Genomic DNA, 25347 nt, shown 5'->3' with positions numbered 1-25347 from the left:
GCTAGTGCATGTGTGAAAATAGATAAGAGCCACTAGTTCTCCTGACTATGTGCGTCAAAATTTGAGTTTCCCTTTAATTTGTCACCCTGGTATACATGTTTCCTTAACCGGTCTTAGCACATTGTACTTCAGCATGTTTTATTTAACTGCATGATACCTGTAATTTGAGAGAACAACAGTGATACTAATGGCAAAAGAACAAGGTCTGAGAAAGGCAGCTTGTGTTATTGATGAAATGCTTTCTGCCACAAGAGACAACAGTATCTACGTTTTTTCAACTACGCTTGTGAAATCAAATAAATGGCAAAGAGAGCAGGTCTTCAAAGCTCTGTAAAGATACTTCTGAGGTTTTAGATAAAACAGGCACATAAATGCCCATGCAAGCCAAGAACAAAACATGTCAATTATAAATAAGTCTGAGATGCCAGGTGTACCACAGAAGTAGTAAAATTATGTTTCAGCTTGCTTTTCCTGTGAACAGTCATAAGAGGCATCAATGTCTAAAAAAGAAACTTCCGAACCTGTTAGCGAGCAGCAGATAGCAGATTTTAAAGGGTTAAATCCAGGGAGAGCGCCCAGCTGGCTTAGAGAGGGCGAGTGGGCTGAGCCTGGCGTGGTGCCCGGCACCGGCACTCACAGCCATTTCTGCCCCACCCCGCCACCAGCAGCTCTGACCATGCCACACAAGAACACCGGACTTCTCTAAAACCTCACCCCTGTAACAAGAGTGCACAGATCCAGGCAGAGAAAAGTGACAGAGACTGCAAGCAGGGACGGACACACGAGCAAGCTGGCTCCATTGATAATTCACTGCAACTAGCGATGTTTGGAGAGCCGGGCTGAGGAACTGAAAGAGGAGGTGAAGGGAAAATGCTGTGCCGGTGTGTGGTACAGCATGAAGTAGACTGTTTAATGGCAGCGTGTGGTAAACTCTGAGTGGAGTATCTCCTCTGTCGGATTCTCTTTTAGCACCTGTCATGACAACAGTGGGTAGTAGTTGGTTGTGGCTGTTTTGATATACAAGGAGACACTGTGCCTGTATGTGTGTGTGTGTGTGTGTGTAAAGATTTGTACATGTGCATCTTTGTTGGTGCTTATACCTTGCGGTGCATGCCTCTATTACTCATGCATGCGTGCTTAGACAGCAAAAAGTTTGCAGGGATTGCTCTAATGCTGCCTACCCCCCCCAAAAAAAGAAAAACACCACACACACAAAATCAGACAGTGCAAAAGCCTCACCACAGGCGCCTGCAGTGTCCTCCCCAGTTACCACGATGCACCTCCCCAAAAGAGATCCATCTCGCAAACACATGCAGGCATAAACACACACGTGGACACATTACTACTGGATTACTGCCATGTCTGCCCACTTCAATCTATACGCTGGGGCCAACGGGAACCGTGGTAGTACACAGTGCTTATTATAGAGGCTGCATGCAATTCAAACACTCGACTCTTCGGGTCAAACTTATAAGACACACGCACACATGCAGACAGACAAGATGATAAAGGCTGATTCATATGCAGAGATGGGTTATGTTTAGATAATGGTTGTGTGGGATGATGGTAACGAGGAAGTGAAGTCACAAAGGGAGACTTGACTCACTGGGAGGTCTGCGTGCGTGCATGTTTGTGTGTGTGTGATGCTAAACAGTCTCATGTGAATTGAACAGTTGGAACCAAATGAAGATGACATGCACAGCAAACAGGGAGGAGAAGAATTCTGTACCTTGTTCCACATTTTCTACAGTACCATACTGAGCTAGAAGGCCATCCAAAACCTGATGGGGAAAAGAGAAAAGATAAAACTCAGACACACAAAATAGCACTGACATACATACACATTAGAGTGAGATCAAGACTTTAAGATCTGATTGATCTTTAGATTAAAGCTTATTACTGGAAGGCCAGACCTTTAACCTTACATTATTTTAATTACGTCACTTCATATCAGCTTATTCCTCTACAATGCATGCGTAATAAAAAGCACTGTACGTTGATGTACCTAGCTCCAAACAAAAACTTTTCCTAATGTCAGATGAGTAGCTGCAGCTAGTGCAGACTTGTCTGTAAATAAAGAAAATGAGAGCTGAATGGCGTCTGAGATCACAGCTAATACTTGCAGAGAAACCTGGAGAGGTGGCAAAGTGCGTGCGTGCGTGCATGCGTGTGTCAGAGATGTCATTCCCTGCAGTCACGCAATATTGGTAAAAACAGAGATACTTTAATATTCATAAGTGTGATCAATCAAAGTATTATTCCAAAAACTTGTATCTCAGTTGTTATACTTGTGGCTGAAGAGCCTAATCTTGCTGTGCAAACATTATGTATGGTGCAAAGGGGAAATAAGGCAGACATAAAAGACATACTAACACCTAAGATGATATAAGAATGTGTGGCAGCGTTCCATCATAATATGTTAAATAATAAAAGGTCACTGTTCAAACGGAAAGAGGTCAGATTCATGTAGGAAAAAACAAAAAACAAAAAACAAAAAAAAGTAATGTAAAAAGAAAACCACCAAAGGATCTTTCCTGGACCGGCAGTGTGCAAAGAGTGACATCAGTAGAGAAGAAGGGCCGCCATTTTGAACTTTTCACTGTATTTTGCGGCAAGGAATTGTGTTTCACGTATTAAGAATAAATCACATCATTAGAATGGTTAAGCCAAGGAGCCATTGCAGCACATTCTTTTATTCACTACAGCAGCGCATCTTTGATATTTTATTTTATTTACCAGAAAACTCTTGAGATTAAGAATCTCTTGCAAAAATGCCTGGGGCAAGACAGATAGGGTTACCATTACATGTTTTTCAATGGCAGGCAGAACTGGAGCTCCTGCAGAAAACCTGTGAAAGCCTCAGGAGGACATGCAAACTTCACACAGAAAGGCCCTTGTGGGTTTGAGCCCAGGACCATGCAGATCTGAGGCAAAAGTGCTGAGGCACCATGCTGCTAAAAGTCGCCGCAGACTGACTGAATGCAGAAAAACATATCTTTTGTTTATTTTTTAAAGACATTTCATGCTGTCCACTATCTGCTTTTAAATAGCTGGTTTTCTTTTAAGTCTTCAAAAACTGTACTTTTGTTTGTATTTTATTTTTTATTTAGGTTATTATGGAAACTAATTATTTTACTCATCTGGTCCAACAGAAATGAAATAACTCTGAATGAGCCACATACAATAAAATGAGCTGCCTCTGAGCGTCTCTACTAAATTTCAGAAACAAATAGATGACACTTGGATCACGTGTTTTCTATCAGATATTCAATTCTTTATCTATATACTAATACAAAAATACTGTGTTATTAAATGTGAATAAATTCTTTTGTACAATAAAACTGTATGCAGTACTAAAAGATTGGGGGGGAATAAGGCAAATTGTCCTAATCTGTTCAGTAAACACAAAGCGTTTTTATCCGCTAATGTTTATAATATTAAAAACAATAAAACCCATTTAAACCACATGCCCAGAGCTGTGAGCGCAGACAGGCTGCAGATATTAAAATAAGAAAAATGACAGAGTAAAGGCTTGAAGACAGAGACTCTCACACAGAGAAAACCAACTTGGACCCCAGCAAGGTTACAGATGTCGACACACAGACGCACTGTCATCTGCACACCGACACAGACATAAGCGCGCACACTAGGGCTGGGCGATATATCGAGTTTTTTAAAAATATCGATATATTTTCATACGAGATATAAGATGTGACAATATCGTTTATATCGATATAGTCTATGTTACGTTATAATTATACTTGTGGAGCCGCAGGTTTGCCTCTCTTTCGTCCACTTTTGTCTCTACGCAACGTTACTCGGCCTCGCCTCTCCTGCACTGAACACAACTCCGCCTCCCCCATAGCTTCACCTGCAGGCAATGACAAGATGAAAGCGGAAAATCTCCGTTAGCGAGTTACCGTGCGTGGGGCTGGATGGCGTCAACGTGTTAGCGAGCTAATCACGCTAACGACATGCAGCCCAGAGGGGCTGCACGGCCTAAAATCCTTTCCTTTTCTCAAAAATCGACAGTGCGCCTTATGTATGAATTCTGGTTGTGCTTACTGACCGCGAACCGATTTTATGTGGTACACAGCGCTCAGCAATCTGTCAAAAAATGTTTTAATATGACTTTGCTAAGCTACGGAGCTGCACCGCTTGATGGATTGTCGGAGAATTACGGCTACAGAGGAGGAGCCTCGCAGAGTGATACGTACAGTGTGTGTATAAGGACCACAAATGGCACCTGTTCAGAGACGTGGAGCAGCTGTGAAATCTGTCTCTTTGTTACTATGCTCAGCGTCTTTTAGTTTACATTTTGACTGCACAATTGTGAGCTTTTTGTTATGCACAAAAACAACATTATTTTCTTTTATTTATGGACCATGATTATTTAATATATGCTGATAATTTATTTTTGAGTAATATCTACGCTGTATGTAAATAAAAGTGCCTGTGTGACTAAGAACTCTCTTTTTGTTCTTAACTTATGGCTTTAAAAAGAAAAATCGAGATATATATCTTATATCGCCATCCAGCTAAAAAATATCGAGATATGAATTTTGGGTCATATCGCCCAGCCCTAGCGCACACAAGTACAGACATAAACACACAAACACAGGATAAAGGCTGGTGACTCATCGTCAGGAAACTGGTTTATGTGCTACCTGGTGCTGATCAACAGGGCATTACTGTCACACCAACACACACACACAGACGGAGACACACACACTGACCTCCCACTGTAGATGAGGGGGAATGTTCCGGATCTGGATCTTCCGACTCCTGCAGAGATTAAAGACACAGACGGAGAGAATTTAACAGACCCGAACCACAAACTCACATAAACTTACACTCATCTGTTGTGTTCAGAGCAAAGGCAGCAAACTGTGCTCTATATATATATATATATATAGTGTATATTTATACACACACACACCTCTGCTGTATCAGTAGCTCAAAAGCAAAGACATAATGTAGAATCAGACCTGTACTATATTTACTCTATGTAATTTCACAGTCACTGTAAACACCCACGGCTCATTATCACCAATCAAAGGGCTGTCACAGATGTGCTGAAGGTACCGTAGGTATGTAAGGTGAGGGTGTTTATTAGACAGCAGCATGTGACTCCTGGTAACACCATCTTACAAGCACTGTGCTTACTACTCTCAACTGGAGAAGTGAAAGTATCACATGACAAGGAAAAAAACAAAAAACAAAAGAGGCGCTCAGACCACAATGATGGGTTTCCTTCGTCCTGAGTGACGTAACTAGAGCAACAGAGGGTGTGTTTTTGGTTTGGAGAACAAAGGAAACAAAAAGCACCCACATTCAGCAATAAACAAGATATTCATGTATTCCCTGAAAATTTATTCATGTGTTCTTTTACAGTTTCTCGCTCTGGTTTTCAGTTCATATCCCTTTCATTTGTATCTTCAATTTCTGTAATTTAACACTGAACCCCTGGTCTTTTTAGTTTCTTGTCAAACTATATCAGTCAACCAAGCACAGTCCATCACTGGCCGGTCCATTTGGGATCAGAGGTCCTACAAAGCACCTCCTCTGCCTCCTGTGAGCGTTTCAGCTCCAACAGCAAAGCCACACAAACCGCCTGTGACCACAGGCTGTTAACAACTACATTAACGTGAGAGAGCCCAGCTCTGCGATGAAGGCAGCTGATGAGGAGCCGGTGGAGAGAAAGCCATGCTGCTGAGAAGCATTTTGGTGGGAAAACAGGAGACACTACAACGAGTGAGACTGAAGGGCTGAGATGCAGATATGAAGTGGAGGAAGAAATGTAATGAGATGTGATAATGAGCGATAGATTTCAGTTCAGGCGGGATTGCCATGGGACCCACAAACAAACACGCACGTCGTATCAGCTTTTCTGCGCCTCGAATGCCTGTGTTCACGCACTGGCAAACATTTCTATTCTGCATTTTTCTCCTGAACCAGGCTGGGCGTAAAACACTGCAGGTCAGAATTTCCCGTCAGTGGCTGAGGAGAGGTTGGGAGCACTGCGCGGGCAGCTGGACACGAATGAATGACTCTTTTCTGATTGTCCGGAGAAACACAGTGTCACGTGTCTTCTCCCCTTTTTCTTAAAATACCAAGAAATAAATTAACAAACTGACAATACCAATTTAAGATAAGCAAAGGGGAAACGGCAGCAAAAAAGCAAACTTAATTTAAGAGTAGAACACCTTTTTATATGTATATTTAGCAATAAATCTTCCAACTATAACTTTAAAGTCTCTAAAGCGATAGACACTTCAGATACTGCCTTCATTCCGAAATAAAACAGAATGCACAAGGATAAAAAACAAACGGACAATTCCTGCTGTGTTGTACAGCACAGTGGCCTGCAAGCTTTCTGTCACTGATGGCAGTTTAAAGCAAGTGGCTTGATGAAAGATCTCTTTTGGCAGTCAATATCCAAACAAGGGTAAACCAATTAAAATCTGTCTCTACCGCTAAAACACATCACTTTTTCTAACGTTGTAAGCAAACCCGTGACATCCAAAAAGCAGCCAGTAGCTGAAAAGGATTTAAGACCAAGTCAAAACCTCAAAACAGCTCCGAATGCTGGCATCCCCAACCTGCAGAATATGGAAACTGAAAGGTCCTTTCATTCGGCGTAGTCTCCCTAAATAGTCCGTGAATTCAGAAGTACCACTTCTCTATAGCGTCTGTGCTAATTAATTATTCCAACTAATCTTGATGCCCGATGCTGAACACTTACTTTATATTAGAATGGATACTTTAGTGAATATGATGATGGGAGAGGCTAACCCGAGCAGGACACTGGGGTAAACTTTGCAAACTCATTCTTCAACAGGAAAACGTCGCTGTAAGAAATGCACCATTTCTTTCAGCATCTCTGTCATAAGTCATTATTTAGAGCCACCTGTTTTCCTGTCAGACTGAAAGCATCCAAAGGGACATCTTGAATAAGCAGTGACACATTTGAGGTCTCACTCAGCATACACTGGATAAGCACAAGATGACTGCTTTCTGTAAAATAAAATGCTGCCTGTCTACAGTCTTCAGGTATCCTCAACTTATTTGTGTTCCCTTATTATCTGTGGATAAACCAGAGGCAGTCATCTGCTAATATCTCCTGTTTTCTTGCATTCAAGCTTGAACCCAGTGCCCTTTCTCAGCTCCTCCTTTCCCAAGTCCAAAATGAACTGCAGTAGAAGATGCAGACTGAAGTCAATGGTTACTTAATGTTTGTTGAATGTAACCAAGCTGTCTGCTGCTGGTTTGGAGCTGCCTGCCACGAGAAAAAAGAAAGCCTCTCAATTTCAGCCTTTAAATATCCGAGGGTGGCCATGTTCATTTGAAAAGCTAATATTTACTGCACCCACCTGTACGAGCTAAGGAACCGTGTCTGCACACAGGCGTGCATACTAATACTCACACGCAAGCGGTGCAGTCGAAGGAATTTTAACCTCTGAGAGAGCAGGCAGACAGAGGGGTGAGAAAGAGGGTATTCAACCCGTGCCAAAAGTTTGCATTGCTCCTAAAGATGACCCTATGATCATCAACCATTCTAGAGGAATCCTTTCACAGGTTCTCTGTTCTCCTCTGTTCTGATCTGTGCTTTCAGTTCTACCTTCAGATTTTAAAACCTTCATGTGTCTGGAGCAGAGACTCAGCTTGCTATCGGCACATATCACTTGGGTGCAAGTAAGATTAAAATAGAAGCAGCAGAGCTGCACCAATTGACTGTTTAATCTATTTGTCAACAAATATAAAATTAATCATCCATTCAAATTAATCTATCGCTAACATTGCACTAACTGATTAATTTGTACCCAAAAATGTCAAAAGTGAGACATTGATGGTTTTTCCCCCATCAAGTTATGAAAGATTAACTCCACCTTACATTAGAAACATGGCTACATGAGACTACAGCTTATGTCAATGCAAATGGGCAAAGACTGAAATTGAACTCATTTTATGGAGGCAAAAAAGAGAAGTTGGACAAAGTGTCAACATCAGTCTGGGAAAAGTTTCAACAGGAATGACACGAGATTAACACAAAACACAACCCGAAACGCAGGCTACATTTATCAAATACTGCAGGTGCTTCTGGGAGATATTGTCTATAAAATTTAGACACAACTAAAACAAGCTAGACATAACTACAGCTGGGGCTGATCTATGCAGCGTTTTTACTTTGATAAAAGTAGATTCTATAAGAGCTTATAAATTCACATGTGCAAGTATTAAAAAACAGTTACCATGCAAAACAGCCCCATGCTGTTAAAAAAAAAAAAAGGCAGTTTAATGCAACATATTCTAGAAGTAACCATATTTGATACCATGGGTGACTTGATAAATATAAACTGCAAGTGAGGTGGATGACAAAGATTCTAAATTATATCATGATAGTTCAAGAAAACTTGCCATGATATTTCTGACAATATATGAAAAAATAAATGAATACCAAATTTTGTGTTTGGTATTTGCTTGCAGGCAGCAGCATTTTTAAATCTAAGTAAGGGGCATTTTCAGTCCTTCTTTTCCAGTAAGTTTCTGTCACTGATGACACACTCGTTAATCTGAAGTGTGAATTTACTGCAAAAGTAAGTCAGCATTATATATCCTTTTACCCATTAGTAGCTACTCAGGTCAACTCTACTGGGTTTTGGTTGGTGGTATACCTGCTGCTGTGTGTGTGTGTGTGTGTGTGTGTGTGTGTGTGTGTGTGTGTGTGTGTGTGTGTGTGTGTGTGTGTGTGTGTGTGTGTGTGTGTGTGTGTGTGTGTGTGTGTTCCAGAATCTGGGACCACAGTGTTGTTTTTGTGTAGAAATTTCCCTCTTTGCTGGATTTCAAAAATGGGGTTTTTGATTTTTATGAAGGAGATACTGTCATGAGTCATCAAGTGACGCCACTGACTTGCTAATCAGTGGCATGCAATCAGCTGACGTCAAATTTTTGGACAGCTTCACATCACTTGGAGCGTTAAAGGATTAAAAGTAGCTCCCTGCTATTACTGCTGCAATAGCAGTGAGAAAGCATTACATCCAGTGACACAGACTAAGTGAAATATAAGCACAAAAGTAGCCCAGATACCATTTTCCCTGGAAATTTTATTTAGTAAACGTATAAAATAACCATTTAACATTTTCAATTTAACAGTAGCTAAAGTGACCTAACCTTGTAACTCTTCAGAAGCTGCACAATGTTTTCTACATAGGATGTTGTATCTTTTGGTTGAGCGTTTAAACCATCCAGAGCCATGGGAGTGGCCACGATGTTGGGGTGTTGGTGTGTGTGTGTGTGTGAGAGAGGACTGTAAAGCTGTAAGGTACAGAGGCTTTAATATTCCATTCGTCTTGTCACATTTTAACATAGGGCTGTTCGATATAACGATATACATCGGATGACGATGTAAAAACATCTATCGTTTCATTTTACGCTATCGTTTGTTTCATGGTGTCGCAAAATAAACTGTTTACGGCAATATTTTTTCACCATTTTGATGGTCACTGTAGTGGCTATATTAATTTCTTAAAGTTCTCTCTATCTCTTATATTTAATATAACCACACTAAGGACAGACAAGCGCCTGTTTTTATGCGTCATCGTTAGCAACAACGACGGTAAAAAAATAGCGTGTCCACTTGTTTATTTTCCACATAAACCTTTCAGCATAAAGCTCAAGATCCTGTTGAGACCTTTCAAAATAAACGGAATCACGTGAAATACTATGCAGAGTGTTTACGGATGAGAAGCAAAAAATAGCCATCAGGTGCTAAAAAATAAACCTTAGACTCAAACGTTAGAACAGGCTTTTCCCCGCAGCACGCTGTGTAATAAATACTCAGAAAGAAAACGGCGGCCGTTACAACTTATGTCTAAAAATGTATAGTTTCATGCATCGGTCAAAACACTCAACTCCAGGTACACGACACCTAGCTGGAAACACTTCACGCAAGTCAAGCTGCCCGAGATTCACTGAACTTTCAGAAAATGTTTGTGATTTATATCATTATCGGGACGATAGATGTCTTATATCAGGATATGAGATTTTGGTCATATCGCACAGCCCTATTCTAACATACCTCTTAAAAAAATAAAATAAAAATATGCCAGTCTTGCAACTACCAGACCCTGTAGTTGCACACAAGAATACACAGGGCACACATGTCAGGCACCCATACGGGTGGGCAAATTCATTATGAAATCATAAAAAAAGCATGCCAATCTTGCTACTATGAGGTCTCTTAAGACACAGCAGTCAAGGTAATATTTTACCAACATCATATTTTACTGGGCCCAAAAGCAAAATCTGCACAGCTTACAACACAGTGAAATGCCCTTTTGCAGCAAAGGAAGTAGTGTGAAATTACTGCTTAATGATAATGTTAAAGTGCTCAGCAGCAGCTCATAATGGACCAGAACGTTATCATCGTATCATCAGCGCTCAGAGATTTAGGCAGTAAATTTCCTCATGTCGGGCACCGATGTCCAAATTTTTCAAGATAACCTGTGAAGACACCTTAGGGACAGGTGTGTGAGCCTGTTTTGCATCATGGTGATTCACAACCATGTTTATAATCACAAACTAGAGAATGATCACTTGGATGGAGCCAACAGAGACAAATCCAGGTTTTTACGGAATTCAAGCTTATCAATCTGCTGGTCTTCTGATGTGCCCTCTTTTATGGCCGAGTACCTAGTGATAGGTATTGGCCAAAAGCTAATTTAGAAAAAAAAAATGCACCATTGTAGCCATTGGTTACTAGTATGCAACCTCATTTGACCATGATGCGTGGCATTATTTAGAGAAGAGAAAAGAATTATTATCGATTTCTTCTACTTATTTATGAAAACATCCTACAGACTTTTAAGTTCAAGTTCACTTTGCAAACTTTAACACTAAACAATTTGTCCAAGGGGAACCATGATGTGACATGCTGCAACAACCCCAGCACCTTGTATGTTTTGTTTTTCCATGTATTACAGCCCTGTAACCAACTGCTTATAGCATTTCTTTTCTACTGTGTAACCACATCAGTCATTTCCATCTAGCATTTGCTCTTCCTGTCCTATGGACTGCAACAAGTGACCGCTCCAGCCACACTTTGTCAACGTATTAGTTTACTTTTGAGTCACACGTGTATCAAGTGGTGAAAAACATGCATTGTTTCCACATTTAGCAGAAATAGTTTTCTTGCATGTTTTGCAAAGTACTGTGCTGATTCTAAGTTGCTGAGTAGTTCACTTTTTAAATACTAAATCACCACTGGAGGCTCTTGCCCTCAGACATGCTTGGGCTTCCCTCGTTGTTTGAGTCACTGAATCTAAATGGATGGTGTTCCTATATCATTGATACTGTGATATGACACTTTTATATCATGTAAACTGACATGACAGGCACCTAACTGTATGTCAGAAGAAATATTTCATATGAAACAAATTTTCTTTATGTTCCTAACACATGTGCTTTTCAAAATGTCCTCCACGCTCACTCAGCATGCACAGTGCAGATTTCAATTTATCATAATCTCAGTGTACTTTGTTCCTAACCCCCAAAAATCAAACTCACTTATGTCATTAGAAACACACTACAACACGATAAGTTTTGCTTTTTTTCCCCAAGGCCTCTTTTGGAATTTCGGCTGAGGGGGAAACCTTTTTTCCTTCCTTTTTTTCCCCTCTACACAGAAACTCACAAGTGAATAATTAAACGTTTCCTTCTCTGCTAAAGGTTTCTTTCTAATGAGATCTTTAAGAGCCTTGTTTACCTTTCTCACCCTGTTCTGTGTGGATGCCCAGGCTGTCAGAGACGCCTCACAAGGCATGCTGTCCTGCGCCCAGCAGGGTGGCTCGCTCTGGACGAATAAAAAGGCATCTCAAATAGTCTTTCATTCCGGAGCACGCTGCCTCACAAAACGCACACAAACACCTCTGCACACTCACTCACTGCTACTGCAGTCCTCACATAATTGTTTGCAACATTCACCTGAATGATAAATGTGTTGGGAGTTTTTTCTCCATTTAACTGTCATTCCCCTCTTTCCAGCATCCATTTAGCTGTCAACACCGGCTGATTGTCAGTGCAAACATGTCATATTACAAAGTCCTCACCACTGTTTCACAACAGCTTAGGAACATATTTACTGCTTAATGCTTAAGGAGATAATCTCTTCTCTGGGATAAGATAAACAATATTGCCGAACCTATTTTCTGTCAGAAAACAGAAAACAACTCTCTAACAAAACAGTTCAGTTGCTAGCAAAAGGCTCTATTAGCAACTGACGGCCATGCTTGAGGATATAACGCACACACACACAGGAAGTTCACAGCATCTAGAAACAGCTTGACGGAAGACTTCATATTTTCATGCGAGTGATGGCTTCACAAAATGAAAGATGACCCGGCCTCCATCACATCAGCTGTACTATGCAGATAAAATAGGAAATGAAAAACTCTGCGGTCGTAAATCACACTGGAGGCATGTGATTACGCACCTATTACATGCTCATGTTACTAATGCAGTGATATATACTGTGCAGGCAACACTAATGTCTCAGTTTATTTTATGTATGGTAGTGCAGTGCTGAGTGCAGCATAATGTGATCAGCGAACAATCAGCTGCATTTACAGCTGCCAGCGCATGTATGTGAGTGGCTGTTGCTCTTACATCTTCAGTCTGGACTGATTTTACGGTAAATGCAAGTCTGCACTGACAGTTTTCATTTACGCCGAGACTAGTGGTGAAACAGTATATGGCTCAGTTTGGGTGGGTTGGTCAAAAAGCCCAGTGGTCCTTAGACACCAAGGGGATGCAGCGGATTCATCTAATCTGAATTAACCCACTTTCTGGTTTTGACCCTTAAGCTCCTAAACGCCCTGAAATCTCAGAGAAGGCGCAACAAGTCAACAATATTCGGGACACCCTTCAGAGTGGAAGACGTCCCCCCGCTTCTCCTTTCAAACTCTGTTGGCACTCCCACAGTGGCCCACTCTCTGCTGCTGGATTAAGACGCTGCTCAGACCATTTCTGTTTAGTGCTCCTAAGCGCTTCTCTAAGTCCCATCCAATTGTTGTGGAGCAGAGATAACAGGATTTGTATGAGAGTGGTGTCTATACGTTGTTACCGTCCTCTAGCCACAAAGATTTGTTCCTGCTTTTCCACCCACAAGGACAAACAGACTCTAAAGCAAAACATAAACAGGACATCACACAAACCTATGACGCTGTTCGACAAAATTTTTCCATTTCTGCACATTGGTTTGAGTTTGTATATTGGGTTGTGTGAGCTCTGTCAGGACACATCTAAGAGCACAGAACAAATATAATATATTGGAGATAATGGCTGTACAAGGCAATTTGAAAAAGAAATGTGGCATTGAGTTTTCTGACTCAGCAATCTTCCAATTATTTTCCAGAAATTCTGAGAAGAATGTGCAATTTTGCAGTCATTGGAGAGGTAAGAAATAAGCAGTGACAGTGCAAAATATGGGATTTATCAACATCAACAAAAAACAACTGCACAAACAAATGTATGGTAAATAAATCTATTCTTGGGTTTTAAACTCCTATAAGGACATTCATATTTTTGATACATATCAAATAATTATTAACTCTATCCAGCGAATTTCTTGGGAAGAAATTTCCTGGAATCATTTCAGAATCATTTCCTAATTTCTTAGGAAATGATTCTGAATTAATGACTATTTAATAATATCTGAGTTGAAATGGTTTATGGTTGGGCACTGGTGCAGCTGTGGTTCATTTTCTTCTTTCCTAGTGGAGGAGGCGCATGAAAAGAACGACACTGCAATGACTTTAGTTTGCAATTTACAAACCATTATCAGATGTCAAGACTGAAGCACAATATAATCATAACCAATAGACAATCAGCAAAACCACTGCCTGTAAGAATCAAAGGAGGACAAAAAGCCCTCTGTTTTTTGCTTTCCATATTAGTTATAGATAATCAGTACCCTACAGTCTCATACAGTTAGATATAAAATACATCTTTGAACCTATTTTAAAGTATTTTTGGAGACATGCAGCCCTGAAAATGAAACATAACTTGCCACTGTAATTTACTCTTAAAATGGACTGATTATGCTCATTTCCACCTCCATGTTTTTAATCCCAGGACTCCACCAAAGTAGTTCTAAATTATTTACAGTTTGAAAAATAGATCCTTTTTTGACCTTATATAGAGCCTAACAACCTGTCGATCACAGATCATTAGCAACAGTTAGACCCGCCCCTTCTCGTCAAATCCAACTTTTTGTAACTGAGATGGCAATGGCAGAAATCCTCTTTTTAAGATTTCAAAAACGTATGGGTAATATCACAGTAGCTACATATACTTTTGATACCATCTATGAAGAGAACGTAGAAAAAAAAAAACCTGTAAAAGATATACATTTACCACATACCAAGACTATACTTGTGCATTCTAATTTAGAAAAAGCAAGAAAATTCAACTGAACTTCACAATGGGAAAAAGCTCATTTTAAGACACATCCTAATAAACCCCTAAAAGGCTGCACAGCATTTTCAAGCATAACGGAAGAAACATTTTCTGGGTGAGCCATTTTGTTCACAGAGTCACAGATCTAGTAGTGCCTGACACGACCATATAAGCAGCTGACGTCAACCTAGCCCAAAAACAGGGAACAGGAAAAGAAGAAGTAGAAGTAGAAGGAGAAAAAAAAATTGAAAACTAAGTGTTTACAGCAGTCTGCAACCTAATGGGGATTACTTGTACGCAGGCTTGAAATTTTGGCCGTATTAAATATAAGCATCCATCATTTCCAGTTATGGCAAAAACTGAGGACTGTTCAGTGGTGGGCAGATAATGTACTGTCAGAGCTTGTTCGGTGAAAACTGCTTGGCCAGATAAAAACGTCATTATAAGCAATGAGAAGACCAAACCAGTGAGCTGAAAGGCACTGAAATGCTCTATACGACTGAGGAAAACTGCAGGGTCAAGTTAGATTTCGATCAGTTTATGACTACAAGACACTTCTTTGACAACATACGTCTCACACCTACATGGACAGGTTTCACAGGGTAAAAACACAGTCATATTGTAAAGAAACAAAATGCTTGTTGTTTTTTGACTAAACGTATAGTGACATATCAAATATATTGAAGGGTGTTACAGTCAACGTCTTCTGCACATGCAGCTTCACTTAATGGCGTTTATCCCTCCAGTATATCCCATGATCATCAGGTAGAAAACAGGCAGTTGGTCTCCCCTTTTCCATTGTTCCCTAACTACATATTTTTCACACTGATGCTGCAGAGTGAACAAAGCTGCTGCTCCACGGTAGTGCTAACCACCTCATCTCGGTATGTAGCACTCAGGTGCCTGCTTCAGTTCCCCTCCCAGACCTCGTGGGGCGAGAACTCATCAGAATGCAGCAAGCTTACCTGCCTGCCCGTTTCTCTTCACGCATTAGTTTTCACCGTGGCACCGAGGCGGGGAGGCACAGGCCGAAAGGCATGCAGGTAGGCGCATGCGGCTCAGATGGAAGCCACAGCCTTCCTGTTGACATTTGCTGTCGACGCTCACTCGGCTGGTTAATAGAAAGATGTAAATAAGGCAACACTGCGTGTTGTTCCTCGTCATTTACATGTACGTAGGGACATTTCAAGATTAACTGCTGAACCAAGCAGTGACTCTGGGTTATATAATGAGATAATTACAAATGATTCAACAGATTTCAGTGATTCAGGTAAAACACAGCGTTCATGTCTGAGGCCCTATTGTAGTGAAAGCTGGCAGTCCAAAGTCATTAACTTTTCTGCCTGTACAATACAGGTAAGCTTGAAGATAAGCAAACTGCAGTTTGACTACAATAAAAGAAAAAAGAAAAAAAATGAATGAATGTTTACAATACCACCGGTTCACCTCTTGTTATTCCAAAAGTTATTTGCACAGTGTTGCAGATATAAAAATCATTTTCAGCTCTCAGGTGTAATCATCACAAATTAATTTTATTTTTTTTAGTCAGAGCTACAATGCCACAGGGTGCCCAGCTGACACAAAACGCATTTTCTCCCGTCATGCCTGCTAAGCCAATGAAATGAGTATTTTTTTAAAAAATGTTTCATTTGCCCATAACTGTAGCATAATCCATTTCTATTTAAATGACAATGGTTTGCTTCAAACAAAGCGACGGAGCACTTCATAATGACTGTAAAGTACATTCACACACCTTAAATCAAACACATTTTTATTACTATATAAACACTTGTTTTGCTAAATTTATTTTTGAGCAGGTGGGAAACTGACAAATGGCAATAACATGTCAGAGTTGTTTTAGGCCTTAAAATCTATTCTCTTAAGAGCTTAATAAATAAAAACAGTGTAATAAAAATTTTAAATTTCACAATTGGAAAAAGAAAAACCACAGCAAAGTGACTGTTGGTCAGACAAAACTTTGAGCTGTGAGTTTCACTATTTACTGTGCAGGGTGTGGGCCAGCACACAGGCTAGACTTAAAATGTCCCTCCGCATTAGGGAAATAGACATATTTACGACATTTCTTTAGCGCATAAGCTACAACTTTAACTAAATTCACTATATTAGCCTACAAGCACTTTTTCAAATTTAAGTCATATTGCTGATATATTACACTTATTTTAAGGTTCTACTGTGAATTATCAGGATTAATTATCTTTATTTATTCCAATACAGGTAGAGATGTATGTATGTCCCTGCAGTGTAGCGCCAATAAATGTGTGTCACACATTTATTTTGAAAGGGAAAGAAAGTCTATTTTGGACACTTAAAGTGAAGAAAAAAAAAAACGTGAAAAAAGCAGGCAAGCACAACAAGAGGAAAGATCCAAGAAGAGATTACAAGTTTTTTAGACTAATGTAGCAAATTTAGGAGGAAAAAAATGTCTATTTTTCCCATCAAGGAGAATACCCTTTCAATAACAATAAAGAGAAATATGATGTCAATAAAATAACATGTAATAACTAATCTTACCATTAACCTCCTAGAACCTGGCATCCACATATGTGGACATCACATTTTGAGACGTCTAGACCAAAATACTTAATTTTTCTCTACAAGAGCCTAGAGCTGGGCGATAGAACGATAACGATATGTATCGCGATATAACTTTTACTCGATAGAGAAATTAAGCTATCGCGATAGACCTCGCCGCTCTTGTCCTCTTAAAAAAAATAAATAAATATAAAAAAAAAAAAGGTCAGCCAATCCAAATCAAGTAGCGCAGAGCCGAACCAATCACAGCCGCAGCGTCACGTCGCGTGACTTGTTACGTACAGCACAAGTGCCAAGCCGCACGTGTGTTTGTTTGGGAAGCAGCCAGCGGGTAATGGAGCCAGCGCATAATGGAGGAAATGAGTGTGCCGACTAGAAAAATCAACCGAGCGTGACCGAAGAGAAAACAGATGATGGTTCCAATGCCGGAGAGATTGTCGAACGGAAGAGCCATAGAAGTTCCGTAGTGTGAAGGTATTTCGGCTATTTCAAGTCTGACAAAAAACAGAGTAGCGTGCACTGTAAATTGTGCCGAAAGCAAGTCTGGAAATACAATAAACTGGTGCATGCGTCACACTGTGCGCCACGTTATTGTTTCGGTGAAATGAATTTCTACAATACTGTTACTGTTACTTCTACTCTCTGCAGTGTTTAAATGCTTACATATACACACAGTTACTGTCCCTCCACACATACGACTCGGTTCTGCTTCTATGCCGCAGCTTTGTTTACTTTTTCCCACCGAGGCTTCTAGACTTCTGATTGGCCAACATTTCTGCATGGTTAGGAATCTAGCGCCACCTGCTGCTTTGGCATGTTCATAGCAGCGTTTTCCTTCATTTCTGCCTTTATGTGTGGACGGGATTATTTTTTAAAACGAAAACGGAAAATCTCCGTTTTCAAAAATACCCGTGTACGTGTGGACATAGCCTCAGTCTCTGACTGGAAGCGCTAATTCGTCATTCGGCTTTTGTCAGACTAAAGTAACTGTTAAAACTGTTTGAAAAGCTAAGCTATACAACAAGGAGAGATTGAGAATTTCCTTTTAGTTCTCAGTTTATTTGATATTGACAAAAGTTAATCAGTTTTGTCTGTTCTTCTGTAAAACAAACTAAGATTTATTTTTAGAATTAATACTTTGTTTCTAAGTGGAATTGACAATTTAGTCTGTTTCGTTTGTTCTATTTTGAAACTTAAACGCTTTAGCGGCTGCCTTTTGTGTAGTTTGCAATATTTGCCTTTATTTATCTGAAAAAGTCTCATGTTCCTTAAGTACATCTACCCTGTTGAACTTATGGGAAATAAATATTTAAATAAAAACAAGCTGCTGATTATTTCACATTTTACTTGTGAGCAACGGCACATTTAAATCTTACAAATATAGTTATTTGGCTTATATCGTGATAGATATCGTTATCGCCTGAAATGAAAAAAAACATATCGTGATATGAAAAAATCTCATATCGCCCAGCTCTACAAGAGCCTGATATCCACTTACGAGGACATTATACTGCCACTGTTCTATCAAAATTTGAAACAAATGTACTTATGCGTGGATCTCATTTTTTCACAAAAACAAAACTTAAGTAAAAAATAAAAATAAAAAATCTGGTAACTCTTTGTTTTTACATTCTTTAGGCCCCAATCAACCAAAATAGCAACGAAAAATTAAAAATGCATGCCATGAAAGAGGTCGGGTCTTAGGAAGTTAAGGCTTCAGCAGGCATGTTGCCAAGACTCTGATTACGTATCGACTAGAGTAATTTGAACCAGGCCTTGTAATTACAGACGTTTTCAAAATTAAAGCTTCTATTGATAACACGCAGACAAATGTTTGTGTAAAAATGAAGGAAACATAACTAATCTATCACTGTTACTGTGTGATTTTGTGCGTGGTGAGGACCAATATAGGTCATCCATTCACTTAAACACAGAAATTCAAAGTGTTATTAAATACCTTCTTATTCAAATGATTATTGTCATATAGAAGAGAGAAGGAGTGGGAGAAAGAAAGAGGCTGTCGGGTGAGCTACACTAACTGGTATCAACAGAGAGCGAGAGAGACAGCAGCGCACTGCGCTGTAAATTCATTAACTTCTCTCAAGAGAAACCGCCTAAGCTTTCAAGGAGAAAATACAACAGGCACAAATTTTCAGCTAACTCCCGTCTTCTCTATTGTTCAAGGTTTTTCTACTTTCAATAGAAAAGGTAGCTATCTGCTGCACTAAGTGACTTCATCCTCACTCTAGCCCATTACATGTTTTTTTTTTCCTGCAGAGGCAGAACCTGACGTAATATCCCTACTGTTTAAAAATAATAATAACGTGAAAGTCTAAATATAAATGCAAGAAAAACCACATCCATTAATTACAGGTGACCTACTTCTTAACAACTCTCGAGATAAAATGTTTTGTTGTGTTTTTCCACTGAGGCTTCTGGTGTAAAAAAATCTCAAACAGTATGAGAAAACCATCCAGGCTCAGTGTACCTAAAAACCCCTGAAGCCCTAGAACATCAAGCTCAAGTCAGGAGGTATGGGATCCACATCAGTACACAATGCATTAAAAAAAAAAGATAAAGAAAGTTTCTTCGTCTCTTGAACAACTGCTCTTAATCGTGACATGCATGCTCCAAACAAATAAGTATCTGTCAGCGTGACATAGGCCGTTTATGCTTTCAGAAAGGAAAACAAATTCATATTTATTTTAACTACTTCAAATAAAAGCTGATGAAAAAAAATCCTCGGTTGCTTGTTGTTAAAGGTGGGGCCCAAACCCCTTAGATCCACCTAAAATACTGCTGTAGAGCCTCGGCAACATAGAAACACACTAGGAAAACAGTCAACAACATCCTGGCAACCATAGATCACTAAAGAAAAATGTTTATTCCCTGAGCACTTGAAAACGTACGCTGCACACCGGAAACAGAGAATGGCCACCTTCTGTAATACATTTCAAAGGGTGCAACATTTTGAAAGAGTAGATACCTGATTTCCTGTGTGTGAGACACTTTTCACACTTTCACTACCACAGCGCAGTCGATGAGTGGCTGCCAGCAACCGCTCGCACACCAATCTGCGAATACGCATTCGTCCCTAGCAACCACAGGTTGCCAGGCCTGCCTGAGGCCAGCAGACAAACTACAAAGAAGATTAACAGCACTGGTGTAAGGGACTGTTTACAAAGCACAACACTAAAAAACAAACACATTCTGGTATAAATTCACTCACATACAGTGGGGTTTTTCCCCTCACCAAAAGCATTTTACACATTTGTGATATCCTGCCGATGGTACTGCCATACAATGTGTAAATGTGCTTCCAAGCCTTTTTTTTTCTTTAAATTTAAACTATTAAATTTCAATGTACAATAATGGGACTAGAGAGAATTGGAGGGAAAATTATTTACAGTAGATGTCTATTAGAAAGTGCAGTAACTAAATTTAAGGAAGGGCCTCCATTCTTATTTCCTTCAATGCAATGTGCAAGCACAATGGAGGACCCCTACATTCTGGTGACACTCCAGGAGATGTTATTACTGAATTTAATAAATGTAATACGTATGTATCAACTTTTTTAAATAAATGGTAAACTTACCCTGAATGAATATACATTTGGAGGAAAAATGTGCCTTTAATCTGACTTTTTTTAACCATTGGCCTTAAGTGCACTAATAATACAACCCTTTTTGTTTTTAAGATAACACAAACAAATGTTGTGCTAACATTTAAAAAGAAAAAAAATGTAAACATGTTCTTTACATGTAAAAACAGCCTACTAGATTTAAATGAACTCAAGGCCTCTGAACACAAAGACTTTCCGCGCAGCCGCCATCTTACCTTCCATTGATTTTCCTTTTTAAATACTTATCTCAGATAACTTTCATTTCAACGGTCACCAGGAAATGGGAACTGTATGTTTAGTAACACTAGAAAAATATGATAAAGCAAGCCTAAAACTCTTTATCCACGTCGCCTCAAAAATACCGTCTTAAAGAGCTTATTTGTTTTTAAAAAACCGGAAGCTCGACCACCCTTTGTCTGGGAATTAGTGCCACGTATCTCTTCTGTAATGTCTCTGGTGGAATAAAGAAGTTTAAATTATTCAAAGAAAAAAAAAAGTTAAAAGAACCAGACCTGTTTTAACTGACCAGGCTTTACATAAAACGTTCAGTTGATATCTGCTGACTTACATTCACTAATTACTGTAAGCTAAACCATTCATAATTAACGAGGTAAACACAATACAGGCTAGCGCTCTTTTCTTGCTAATGTGCCTTACGTTACCTTTTTTTCCTCATGCTGAGAGAAGCTGCTGTTTCTTGTTTGTGCTCACAATTTTCCATGTAGAAACCTAGCAACAACAAACGTTGGGGGTCTGAAGAGCTTCTAGACACGACTGCGAGGTCGCTACCAAGCGCTGACCAATGAGGAATGTTTGAGTCCGTCCCACATCATTTCCGGTTTCACACACACTCTCTATTCCCACTTTCGTATCAAATCCCTACTGTACTGAGTAATAAAGGAGAAAACATCCAGAAAACATAACATAAACAGCTGCTCTTAAGGGAATAGCCTATATTAGTCTCCCAAATTAATACATATAAATCTAATTTTCAAACTGTTGTTATACTTGAATGGGATGGTAGGGACTGCAGGATTCCCATGTGAAAAAAAAAAAAAAAAGTAAAATAAGGTCTTAAAATCTCTTCTATTTTGTGTGTATATATTAGCATTACGAGCTTCCAAAGGTTTATGGCTCAAACGAGGAGCCACCTATTTACCTGTATTTTGCAAATCCAAATTATTATAACATAAGATAATCAGTAAAAAAAGATGTACATTTTTTTTCCTCAAAAACTTCTAGAATTATATTTATTTCTAAAGTTAAATACTGGACACAGACTTCTGCTGCACTGAAAAGTAATTTCTCTGTGCTAATTAAAAAAAAAGAAGTTAATTGTGTAAATTGCATGGCTGCCAAACTTGCTGTGATTTCACAGATCACGCTCACGGGAATGAGTGTTACACTCATAACTAAGCGTATAGGCTAATTCACGAGGGACGTGGAGCATTATGTGTAATCCTGTTCAAAAAGTAATTTCTGGTAATCACGCAAAATGCAGAAAACATTCAATCAGCTGCAATTACAGCATTTACATTTTAATGCGTTGGGGCTCAAACCACTTCCCTCACCACTGAGCCACAAGCAACAGAACAAAAAGGGAGGGGGGGGGGGGGGGAAGGAAGAATAATAAACAGAAAGATAATTCAAGAGTGCTCCTCATGTGCCGTCCTGTCCTGTGCACATCAAATGCCTGCCGGCTCCTCCAGAAACCGAGGACCCTTCTGTCCCCGTCACAAAGCACAAAGTCAGCACAGTCAGTGACAGACATACAGCCAGACAACGGGGACACACATGCACATCCAAAACACATTAATGTACAGTATAGCGGACTAGTTTGTCTACTCCTCTCTACATGCACACACTGATGCATTTCCTGTGTCTGCCTCTCACACACCTCAGTGCCTACAGCTACTGACAGGTGGATACCAGCTCATACTGCGGCGGTGCAGTGTGTGGGTCCGCTGCTAGCTGCTCCTCATGGCTGCTTCTGTTGCTTTATGTTGAGTTGTGCAGCTTGTTCCTGAGGTCTCATCCTTTAATCTGCCAACCATAAGGTATTATACCGTAGCTGGAAGGCTCAGCGCGTCTGCCATAGGTGTAGGTCCCAGGATCAATAACACATGCACACCACTCAACATTACGCAAGCCCTCAAACTGTTCCTGCTTTCTGTCTGCTGCTCTCTCTACAGTCTGTCTCTCAACGTCTCCGTCTTACTTCTCCCTCCAGCTCCCTCTGGAGAGCAAGCTTTACTTGTTCACACACACTTGAATGCACTGCCCCCCACCTCCCCCACCTCCATCTGCAGGGAAGTTCCTAACAGAGAGCGAAAATACGCACGGTAACTAGCAGGAGGTGAGTGAAGATTCATCCTCTGGGAAACAGAAACCCTGCACGTCTGGTCAATGAGCAACATCTTTCAAAACACCCCTGCCAGTCGCAGCTGCCGTCACTGTGGAGTCCTTAATCTCCAAACATCGGCACAACGCAGCTTTTGGAAAGAGTGTGTTCTCAAACACCGGGTCAGGAAATCACCGCCAAATTGGGGGAAATATTTATTAACGATGCCTCGGTCGCCATGTTTATTTTAAAATTTGGTGGGTTAACTTTATTTTAAGCCTACTTTGTATATTTATACAGGTTTACACCTATTCTTTTGCAGTCTTCCTTCTCACCTTTATTACAGTTTAGACTAATTAAATTAAAGAAGCAACACCTGACCTTTAATCCTGCAGTATTTAAGTGCTTATTTAAAAAGCCGCAAATATCGGAAATAATAATTCATTTAAGAGTTGGACAGAAATAAAAGCAGTTAAACATTAATTAATCAATAAATATTCAGCTGATTGTTGAAACATTTATTTTTTTTAGCGCCTTTAATAAATGCAAAGTCCCAGCAGTTTTAGGAATGCAAGAAAAACAAAAATAATAATAAAATAACAAGCACACATTAAAAGTAAATTCCTTTGCTTGCATTTGACAAGAGCAAACTTAAAGTAAACTTTCCACGAATGTGACACCTTTTTAAAAATAACAATGCTAGTGAAGAATACGAAAAAGATCCAGTGACAAGTAGCAACAGTAGGATATTAAATTAGCTGCTGACTTGCAGCAATTTTACATAACTGGGTAAAATGCAGTAACGGTGATAAGCCATCAGGAGATTAAGAAGGAGGTGGGATTATGTACAGTACATAGGACGCACTCGTGCGTGCCGGTTTAAGGTTAAAATAACGTGAACAGGCCGCTCTATTTAGAAGAGGGAGTGTGTGGAGGGGCAGCAGCGTGAAGGAGAAAGAGGCGCTCATCAACCCCTCTGTTTTCCTCACTGTCCTCTACGGGGGAAAAGAGCAGCTTTTAAGGTTTATGGCCATCCAGCTCCACGAGGGGGTGGAGTCAAATGGATTAGAGCCTCCGATACATTAATTACATTATAGTGCTCCTCCCAAAACCTTAGATCATCTTGTGTCACGTGACTCACAAGTGGCTGAAGTGGCATTATCCCTGTCAGACTTTAATCCTGCGGCTAAAATGGCTCCAAATCCTGATCTGCTCTGTGAAATGAAGTGGGGGGCTCGACAGGAAGCGCACAGGAAATAGAAAGGATTCAGAGCTACGTGTGCTTCAGCGTGAGGAGCAGTTGATTTGGGTGAGGAAGGAGGAGTTTGGCAGATGCCTGCACACTGTGTGGGAATGTAGTATATAGACTAATTCAATTATGGAAGCTGCTGACAGGGATACCGGCCCTGATCGATAACCAATAAATACTTGTGTAAATATCCTAGGATGACATCGATACCTCGGGTTAGAAAGCCGATCTGCACAACAGCGGGTAGCGGGTGGAAATGCCTATTTACGTGGATAGCATTTAAAGTGAGACAGAGAAGGCGAGAGAGAGTTATTGGCGATTGTGAAAAAGCCTGAGGGAAAGGTTTGTTGTTCTAGTCTCTTATATATGGGACTAGAAGGAGCTCAGTGGAGTCTAAACGTCTGCCAAGCTGCAGCAACTCTTCAACGCGCATGAAGTTGCGGCCCGAGTAGCAGTTTATGTTTCTTTACTGTTTGCTTTCCAGGTTTGATTATGTAACAAACTGCTACAACTTGCAAACGCAGCAACACAAAAACAGGATATATTGTATACAAGGGTCAGACTTCTGCCAAATCTAATGTGCAGTTTTACTTAAAGACAATCACAGGCTGAAAATAACCCCCTTTAAAGATCTGCATTTCTTAGATCCACCTGAGTTGCAACCAAAGTATTAATAACAATGACAGGCAAGCAGGATGTCAAAGTCCACTCATTTAACAACTGTTTCTAGTCGCACTCGAGTTTACGCCACTCCTCCACAGAAACACCAAAACAAATCTGCAAGTATTTACAGGCCGGCTGCTTTCATCATTCCTGGCAGAAAACAAACGAGCCTGGTTCCCCTCTTTAACAAACACCCTGTCTAAGTTGAAGGGGTTATTAGGAGTGAAGGCTGTTCTGAAAAACGGGCTGCCAGTTCTTCAAGACAACCACAACAACTGCCCTGAAAAGCACCATCTCGGTGTGAAGGCCCTGGCGGATTCGAGCTTGTGACAGCCACATAATGGTAATGGGATCATTCGTCATGACCAGACCTCACATCTGCAGCGGTGGATTGTATTTTACAACAACGAGCGAAAAGACGGCAAAAGCAAATAAAACTGCATTTTTTTCCCCTCAGCGGCATTT

General features: G+C 40.1%; 1 protein-coding gene across 6 annotated transcripts in view; it reads right to left on the bottom strand.

Moving 5' to 3' along the window:
• Positions 1-25347, bottom strand: part of igf2bp2a (insulin-like growth factor 2 mRNA binding protein 2a) — a 65777-nt gene that overhangs the window by 26998 nt on the left and 13432 nt on the right. For 5 of the 6 annotated variants that reach the window (XM_080290880.1, XM_026144168.2, XM_080290882.1 and 2 more), the window contains exons 3-4: positions 4737-4785; positions 1730-1781 (exon numbers count right to left, since the gene is read on the bottom strand). In XM_080290880.1, the coding sequence (XP_080147006.1) occupies positions 1730-1781; positions 4737-4785 (101 nt within the window). Of the gene's footprint in view, positions 1-1729; positions 1782-4736; positions 4786-21291; positions 21815-25347 lie in introns of those variants that run through there. The other variant, XM_080290883.1, reaches the window with a different exon arrangement.

Source organism: Astatotilapia calliptera, chromosome 16 (assembly GCF_964374335.1).
Source record: "Astatotilapia calliptera chromosome 16, fAstCal68.1, whole genome shotgun sequence".
Taxonomy (NCBI): domain Eukaryota; kingdom Metazoa; phylum Chordata; class Actinopteri; order Cichliformes; family Cichlidae; genus Astatotilapia; species Astatotilapia calliptera.
This window is presented reverse-complemented; position numbering and strand designations above follow the sequence as displayed.